Raw genomic sequence first — 9,101 nt, 5'->3', positions numbered from 1 at the left:
AACGCTGCTCCACGTGTACACACACACGGGTTCCCACAGTTTTGGTTTTTTTTCCAAGCACCATCTTGCATAAAATTCCACCTCTGGCTTCGTCTGCTCCTCCAGTTCAGTTTGTCCGAGGAGTCCTGTCCTACTGCTCTGAAATGTGTTTTGCCCCAGGGACCACTTCATTACCTAGTCACGTGCTCAAAGTTTTCATGTGTGAGCAAATGGACGTATCTAATTCTTCCTCGGTCGACTGGCTTAAACTCCCTGTTTAGCAGTTATGGGGTAGCGTTCAGAACATACTCTATGATTTTTCACAACCCTGGCTTTCATTTCCAGGTAGTCTTTCCGAAGGAGCAGGTAGAACGTGTTGCACGCATTCAAGCCTATAGGATGCAAGCATTAAAGATAAGCCTCCAACCTGCAGCAAACTTGATAACAAGAGCCCATACTTTAGTTACTTGCAACAAGAGCAATCGTTCCTCAGTTTGGAGACTGGACTCAGATCTTCAAAATCCTCACGCTACTGTGTGAATTTAAAGTGCATCCTGTGTATTTATATTAAATGTGTCTGTAGCTACCTTCAGCAATATGGTACTTATTTATTTGTGCAATTATTCCGTGCCTCTAGATTTAGCACGCTGCTATTCCAGCTGTCGGCTGTGAACACCTGGCAGTCTGTGAGCTACCTGCCAGAGCCTGGGATCAGCAATAAAGGCAGCAAGAGCTGTCAGTGAGAACCTCCCCCTTCCCTCAAAAAATATATGGAGTCAACAAATCCAAGCATGGTTGGAAAGTATGGTTTCTGTGAGTCCTTTCGGTGTATTGAATGCAAATTGTTCTGGAAGTTCTTTGTACCAACAGCCTGAAAGAATGGCTGTCACGTGAGGAAACTTCTACTGTATTTGATGCATTGCGAAATCTTTCTTAACTGGGCTCTTGTCAAGGTAGTCATTTGAAGATTAAATACTTAACTGTTTTTATTCTGACGTTGTTTGGGAAGAGTGTTAAATTTAGATCCATGTCAGGAGAAGACAAGCACATAAACAAGAACTTCTGACCTCATGGCAAAAAAACCCCATGAGACATGAACTTTCACAAACTTTGATAGTACTGGGGGTATATAAAAAGAAACAGAACTTGTCAAATTGCTTTTTAGATTTTTCCCAAATGTGATCTGTTGCCTTTCTTCAAGGTGTGTGGTTGGTTTTTTTTTTTAATCACCTTTTCCTCTCTAGACATGTGTGGCCAGCTACAGTATTATTTTTGCGGGTAGATATAGCAGATAAGTTCTTGCTTTGCATTCCACTGGATTCCTATCAATATAAGGTCATACTCCTATGCGGAGGGCTGGCACAGGCATTTCAGGATCAGTGGTGTTATTTTTAATTGCTGTATGTGAACTACCCCGTACTGTAAGGGAAAGAACCTCTTGCTCTGAAGACCAAATACACTTTTGCATCCCACATACCTTGTTGTCACATCTTCCAAAGGATTGTCGCTTTACTATGTTTGGGAATATCTAGCCCTTAGATGAATTCATGTCTATTCTGGTAGCACTTCCAGCTATGTGGGAGTTAATCACAACAGACTGAATGATAGGACTCAAGGAAGTCCACAAACAAGTCAGTATCACAGAAACAGGGCCTGCCCGCATCCCTCTGCCGCTGGCTTGTAGTGGCAGCGATACTGGCTGAAGTCACAACACAGACTGGGTGTGGGCACTGCAGCCCGCGGGGAGCGTACTTGTCCCTGGGTGCCATTTGGTTTGCGGCAGCAGGCACGTACGCCAGCAAACCCCAGGACCTGGGTACCCCCCTCCCCGAGGCGGGCAGGCATGGAGGGCGTGCTGCAAGCCAGGACACACAGGGGCTGCAGCAGGGCAAGTCTCAGCCGAGATAGGGAGTGAGCAGCGGTGCTGCTGTGGTGCCCTCGGTGCTGCTACCCCCTCCAAAGGCCAGTGAATTAAGCCATTTTGCAATAAAACCCTCAACTTGTATCTCATTCCCCACCCCTCCAAAAAGTTGGCTTTTCATAGGACAGAATACAGCTTCCTAGTGTGAAGCATTAGTGCCATTACTCATTACAGTACCTAGGACTAGCCAGTCCTGAAAAGCTAGACCCCACCCTGCTGAAAAGCCTGCAAAGGAGAGAATTTTGAAGATGTTTGCCCTTTCCAAACACTGAAGAGTAAAGGTAGCAGGTTGTGTGAGAATTCAAACTTTAGAGTTTGTGCTCAGGGGGACATGTCTTTGATTTGATTGCAGCCTGATGGTTCAAAAAAGGAGGCCCAAACTTGACAGCAATAGTAGCTGAAACACTTCCTCTCTAAGGAGTTCTACAACTCTCACAAGCTTTTCCTCCAAAGAAACACAGCAGACAAAAATGGAAAACCATTACGTGAAGAGTCTATGAACTTAGAAAACTGAGTACCCTTTAACCATTGCAGCTAGATTCCTCATTAAACCAGGTAACCAAGGGATTACTTGATCAGTCTGTAATGCTTTGTCAGGCCTAAGCAACCACGTGACCAGGCCAGTGTTAACATCACACCTGGGCACAAGAGCATCTACACCAAGTGTTATTCCAGCCTGTAGTGCCAGCTTACGGACTGGAAGTGCTGGCTGAAAGAATTCCTGCTCTCAAAGGCAGGGGAAAGAACCCTCACCTCCGCTCACAACTCCCTCTGTTGAAGCTGAATATTACCCCTATTTTAGCCACACTACCAACAGATAACTTGAACTTCACACAAGCTATGTTTTAAAAATTTATTCTGTAAACTCCATACTGGGTCTTTAGTTCTCCTTTTCCTGCACAGTCTTTGTTCCACGCAGTCTACCCGTACGACGGGCAGCAATGAGACCAACTTTGCGGCCAGCAGGAGCATCTCTCCTGATGGTTGACGGCTTGCCAATGTGCTGATGGTTGCCACCACCAAAGGGATGTTCTACAGGCTGTGGAAAAGGAAAGCAAAAGTCGTCAATGTAATTAACAACAGAAACGAGTAGGATGATTAACAGCAATAAACTGACTTCAGGAACAAAAAATTTAACTGCTTTGTTTTTCATACAGTGCAGGAACTATCAAGCGCTGCTAGCTACCCTAATTAAATGCGCGATTACAGGGTAGTCTGCAAAGCTTTCTTTCCAGATACGTGCCAGACTCCTCCCCATCTCAAACAACTCATTTCTAAACCATAAAAAAGCAAAGTGAAAACTCTTAATTGAAAATAGACTCACATTCATGGCCACACCACGGACACGCGGCCAGCAGTTTCTCTTCGCCTTGTACTTGTGATAAGCACGGCCAGCCTTCAGGATGGGCTTGTCAATACGACCTCCACCAGCAACGATTCCTGAAAAAAATCAGAGGAATGGTAACATGCAAATGTTGCAGGCAAGAGAGAGAAAGAAACAGTTTATTCCTAATAATACTCAAGGTCTAAGAACAAGCTTCTGAGGAGCAATCTCAAACAATCCCAACTGTGTATTCAATCCAATATTTTCCAGCTACTAGCCACACATTAAGTGATCTGCAAGGAGACATGTACCTTAACCACCATTTTTCAATCCATACATATGTATGATTGAGCTTAGCACTCCTTCTAAAGCATTATCAGTTTTACTGCTAGCATTTCTTGGGGAAAAATGTTTTGTTAGTATTACAACTAAAAAAAGCATGAATTGAAAGAGCTCAGTGGACTTTAGAGCCCTTTGAGGTTTAGTAGTTAGTTATTTCCTTATTTATTTAGTCAATTTTACTAGAGTAAGAGACCACAAATTATTAATTTTTATGTTTTCTATTTGGATGCAAGGATATTTGGTAACTTCTGTCTCATCAAGACAAGTAACACTGCTCACATCCAACAGTTGTCTCTCTCCCTGCACCTTCAGCACTTGCCCAGGACTACATCAAGTGTCAAAAGTACAGCTGTCAGTCAGGTGTATAACAAACCTGGTAAGACGTCTCCTTCTCGACAACAGTATTTTTATTGTCAGACCTTCCAGAATACTTCACCCAACTGACGACACCTACAGCAGCTAAGCACCTTCAGCACTACCCCTACAGCCTCAGGCGCTGTACCAAAAGCGGGAAACCATCAATGCCATTTTCTGCAGATGTTATTCCCCAAGGACTGCACATTCTAGAGGGTGAGCGATTCCATTACAGCTTGAGGACAACCAGCATCTACTTTTCTGTCCTCTCCCTAGGTCAAACTATTTCCCAGCTTAAGTTCCCATTACCAAAAGTAATGCAGGCATAATATACTCTGCACAGACTGTACCTGTGTATAATCCTGAGTCCAGCCTGGAAATTATGACATTTTCTAGACAGTATTGGGAATTGGGGCCCCGTTTGAAAGCTTGCTTAGCAGTACGTAAACTCAGTGACAAGACAAGTTCATAGGTGTTGCTCCTTACCAACAACAGCTCTGTTTGCAGAAGAAATCACCTTCTTGGAGCCAGAAGGCAGCTTCACTCTGGTTTTCTTTGTTTCAGGGTTATGAGAGATAACGGTGGCGTAGTTTCCAGAAGCACGGGCCAGCTTTCCACGGTCACCAGGTTTCTCCTCAAGGCAGCACACAATGGTGCCTTCCGGCATGGTGCCCACAGGTAGAACATTGCCAATGTTCAGCTGAGCTGCAAAAAGCAATCAGAGCACTAACAGGTTCATTCAGGCTCCTGTACTTGAATTACCATTCTATTTAACGTGGGCCTCTGTGCATAGAAGGGCACCATGCAAATGCCTTGGTAGCAACAGGCAGGGGCACTTTTTATTGTTTGACTCAAAACACAAGTTTCACATTCAGTATAACAGAAAAGCAGGGAAAATGGGACTCCAGACAGAACAATCCAAACACTTGACAAGAACCACGGTTAGGCTTGTTAATCAAAACAGGCTGCGTGAGAAGACCGCAGTCTCCAAGGAAATCTAGGTCTGCTTGAAGCCAGAGGAAGCTACTGCTTTGTGATGGCTCACAACTGCACTTAAACATCCTGAACTTCACATATTCAGATGCCATCTGCTTTAGCCTTCTGAAACTGCCCAGGCAACACACTCTCCATCTTAACTCACCTTTCTTGCCGCAGTAAACAAACTGACCAGTATGAATACCCTCAGCAGCAATGAAAAGCTCGGTTCTTTTCTTAAACCTGTACGGGTCACGGAAGGCAATCTTGGCAAGGGGAGCGCCTCGGCCAGGATCATGAATGATGTCCTGTTGGAACGTAGATATGTTTTAGGACACAGTGTTTTGTCATGGCTTCTGCAGAAATCAAAGAACTAGAAAAACTGGAGATCATTAGTACCAAGATAATTCTCACTAGGATCCCCCCTTTCTCAGAGGGATCTTGATTTCTCCCAACATGAACGAGTTGAAGATTCACATTTGTAAGAATACAACCTCAAGTATCTGTATCACAAAATGACAACTCTGGTTAATTGTGCTGCTTTAAACTAATTGTGTCTGGTTTATTCCTGACATTCTGCAGATATTGGATCTCTCTGTACTAAGAAATGCACTTTCACTAGCTGCCCAATCACCTTTGGGCAGAGACAAAAGTGGACGCAAGCAGCAATTTCTCCAAGTGTTTTCTTAGAACGGAAGTGTTTCTATCTTTCTGATATTAAATACACTGAAGTTATGTAAGTCCCTAAATGAGGGAGTGCAGACTTACTGTTTCTTTTTGCGTTGGAAAAATATATCAATTCTGTTCCTGAAGTACACTGAGATTCCAATACACAACCATATATTTAGACTACAGCTAAGTGATGAATGCTCTTTAAGATGTGTCTCTTTCCTAGGAAAGCTCAGATGTTGTTGGTGTCCAGTATTACTGTTTTTTCTGCTGGTTTCGACCCTGTCGGGCAAAACCCCCCTGTGTATTACATAAGTTTAAATCAAACCTACCTACCGTTTACCATCAAACTCAATTATGGCAAGCATGAAGAAAGTTCTTTCCACAGCCTGAAGATGACCTCGCTCTAAAAGGCTGAAGAGACGGCTAGATGTTCAGCGCATCTAGCTAGGTACCCAGTGGCACTGTTGGCAGGCTAAGTCGCTGACACCCAAAAAAATACCTACAGCACACCTGGAACACTGCATCTTACCCCAAATAAAAGTACTGCCTTGCCCCCAGCGCTCAGGACTAAGATGATAGATGCTAGTACAAAGATGGATTTTTTTTTTTTTTTAAAGATGCAATCAACACGTGGACAACTCTGCCCACCCATGTTTCACGAGGCACCCGGAGTTCTTAGGGGATATAAAAGCTTGCTGATATTCCTGCATTAGCAAAGCTCTCGGAAAAAACTGTACTGCTGCCTACATGCTGCCAGCTTCTTTACTGAAACGCTGTCGCAAATCCACAGTAGTTTAACGTTTCAAGTACCGTGACTTACTTAACAAACACGAGAAGCCCGAATAAGGCACAGCCAAACGGCTTCCAGCACAGCTGACCGGGCTTCAGATCCCTCACGCCAGCGAGGAGTGGAGGGGCGCGGGCCTCGCGGCCCCACGCATTCGACGCCGGGGCCTGCGGAGGGCCCTTCCCCCTCCCGCGGGGCCCACCCCGGCCCCCGCCGCGCAGCCCCGGGCCCGCCCTCACCTTGACGATGCCCTTGATGTAGCCGTGCCGCTCGGCGAAGTCGACGGCGCGGAGCTTGGCCGGGCCCTTCCTGTGCTTCACGTGGGCGCGGAAGACGGAGCCCGCGCCCTTCCTCTGGCCCCGGATCACGCGGCCCATGGCGCCCTGCGGGCAGAGGGCAGCGCGGCGCCAACGGCCGTTAGAGCCGCCGCGAGCAGGGGTGCCCCCTCCTCCCCTCCCCCATAGCCCCCGCGGCCACTACCGCCAGGCCGCGGCCCCCGGCCCCCCCCGCCCCCAGCGGCCCGGCCCCCCCGGCGCGGGGGCAGCGCCAGGGCGGGCGGCAGCGGCGGCCGCGCCGCGGGCGAGGGGCGGATGGCGGCGGATGGCGGCGGATGGGGGACGCGGCGGCCGCGCTCCTACCTCCGCTCTGGCCTCGCTGGGAAAGAAGGAAGCGCTGACGTCACCGCGGCGCCAAGGCCCTTCCGGCGCGGGGAAGGGCGGGCAGCGGTCGCGCCGCCGTGACGTCACGCCGCGCCCGCTGCCAGGCAACCGAGCCCTCGCGCTTCCTGCGGGGGGCGGGGCTGCGCCGGCGCTCTGCCCCGCCCCTCCAGTGACGTCAGGGAGGGGGAGGGTCCACTCATCCCTGGGAGCCGTTAACGCCCCGCCCGCCGCTTCCCGGGGCAGCGGCTCCCCTCGGCCGGGCGGTTCGCGCCTCACTGAGCTGGGGCGTCCTCAGCTCCCCCTGGGCCGACCTGGCGGTGCCGGGCGTGAGGCGGCCCGGCCCGGGGAGGCCGCGGTACGGGGGCGCCGGGCGCGTTTGCGTGGCCCGCCCGCCCGGCGGGCGTCGTCTCGGCCAGGCCCCGCCGCCCCCGCGGGCCCCAGCCCAGGCGGGAGCCCAGGGCCGTTGCCCGGCCCGGGGCCGGCCGGCCGGCGAGGACAGCTGCTCGGTCACTCGTAACGCTGTTTGAGGCAGCTCTGACGAGTGGGGAAGAACTGCCCCCGCACTCCGGCCAGGAGTCTCAAAGTTCATTGCTCCGCTTCTTTGGGGTTTTCCTGAGGCAATTGCTGCTTAAAAATTCCGAGGGCTGATAGCCTGTTGCTTGGAGACCTCGCGTAAGCAACCGAGTTCCCCGAGCCAAGAGCCATTCCTAAAATAAGCCGTCATGCCGAAACTTTTTCTTAATTAGCTGGGCCAAAGATGCTGTTTGCAGGAAGAGGCTCCTTGGCTGGTTTGGGGTTTTTTTGTTGTTTTTTTCTTTTTTCTTTTAAGATTTCTGTATTGTGCAGTTCAACAGCTGCAGATTTCAGGCGAGGAAGTGACTGAAGGTAAAACCCCTGCAGCTGCTTTAAGCTGCCCTTGCCACATTTTTATCAATATTAATTAGGGCATAATTGAGAGATGCTGCAAAGCAGAGGTAATCGTCTTAGTGTTTCTAATCAACTTGTGCTATGCCCTGGAAGGGGAAATGAAAAGTGCCTTAACTTCTTTAACGGTCCACCAGGTTTTCCGTATCAGAGGCCCTTCTTCCCAAAGAGGTCACTGCTGATGACCCAATTCACTAGAGATGGACCATTTGACGTTAGATTGACTCACTGGAAATTAGGAAAAGTTTGTCAGTGCAATTGTTTGCCTTGCCTTGAACTGAGAAGAACCTAAGTACCCACGATTTCTTGATGGATAAGCTTTCCCACATCCGGCTTCCCAGGACAAATGGAAGTCACGCCCCTCATTACAGGCAAAAAATCCTAATAGCAAGGGCTCTGAGTCATGATCCTTGTCAGATTCAGCCACCACAGGTAAAGAAGAGATTAGCACAGCCAGTTGTCCACTCTGCCTGTCTGCTGGAGGTTCCTGCCCCTCCAACAAAGAGCCGGTGTGGCAGCTCCTCAGCCTGCGCCCCATTGGACGTACTACAGCTCGATGTATTATGACAAACCGCTACTTACTTTGGTTTATGTTTATACACTGAGTGCAAATATCTAGAGACTTTGATTTACGGTTCCTGTTGGCTTCAGCTGTGGGGGCAGGAGCGTTGTTAGTTTTTGCTACTAAATCTGACAAGAATCAGAGCCTTAAGGAGCTGTCTGAATTTCCAAATAATGCCCATATAACCGGCAAATTACATCGGTCACACCTCTTTCATGTTCTTAGTAAGGACTTAGTAATCAATTATATAACAAAAGTAGTTGTGTAACAATTTAGTACACTCATTTGTTTTATTATCCTGTATCAACTACACTCTGTATTCATTTTATTATTATTTAATTCATGGCGCAGTCTTGCATACTGCTATCACCATCTGTGAAGCTGCAACTTCTCAGTTACGTTGTGGGCTTGGCCAGCTGCCTTGCTGCTAAGGTATTGCTGCAACATGGAGGGTAAGGCTGAGACTGGAATAATCCCTTGCTCCTCCCTACCAGCTTTTTGGATGCTCTGAATATTGTTAGAAACGTCTGTACCATAACAGTATGAAGAGTTCCAAGTTCACTGTTGCAACAGGTGCTGGTTTGGCCTTTCCTCCCAGTAAT

The 9,101-nt window shown here is 48.4% G+C and overlaps 1 protein-coding gene across 1 annotated transcript; it reads right to left on the bottom strand.

Moving 5' to 3' along the window:
• Positions 1–2,739: 2,739 nt before the first annotated feature.
• RPL8 (ribosomal protein L8) lies at positions 2,740–6,737 on the bottom strand. Its single transcript, XM_075713365.1, has 5 exons — positions 6,594–6,737; positions 5,062–5,203; positions 4,407–4,625; positions 3,225–3,340; positions 2,740–2,939 (listed from the first exon to the last, which is right to left on the bottom strand). The coding sequence occupies exons 1-5, from the start codon at positions 6,729–6,731 to the stop codon at positions 2,781–2,783; spliced, it is 774 nt and encodes a 257-aa protein (XP_075569480.1). The 5' UTR covers positions 6,732–6,737; the 3' UTR covers positions 2,740–2,780.
• Positions 6,738–9,101: the final 2,364 nt, after the last annotated feature.

Source organism: Pelecanus crispus, chromosome 1, assembly GCF_030463565.1.
Source record: "Pelecanus crispus isolate bPelCri1 chromosome 1, bPelCri1.pri, whole genome shotgun sequence".
In the NCBI taxonomy this organism is placed as follows: domain Eukaryota; kingdom Metazoa; phylum Chordata; class Aves; order Pelecaniformes; family Pelecanidae; genus Pelecanus; species Pelecanus crispus.
Note: the sequence above shows the minus strand (reverse complement) of the source record. Positions and strands in the feature narration are given on the sequence as shown.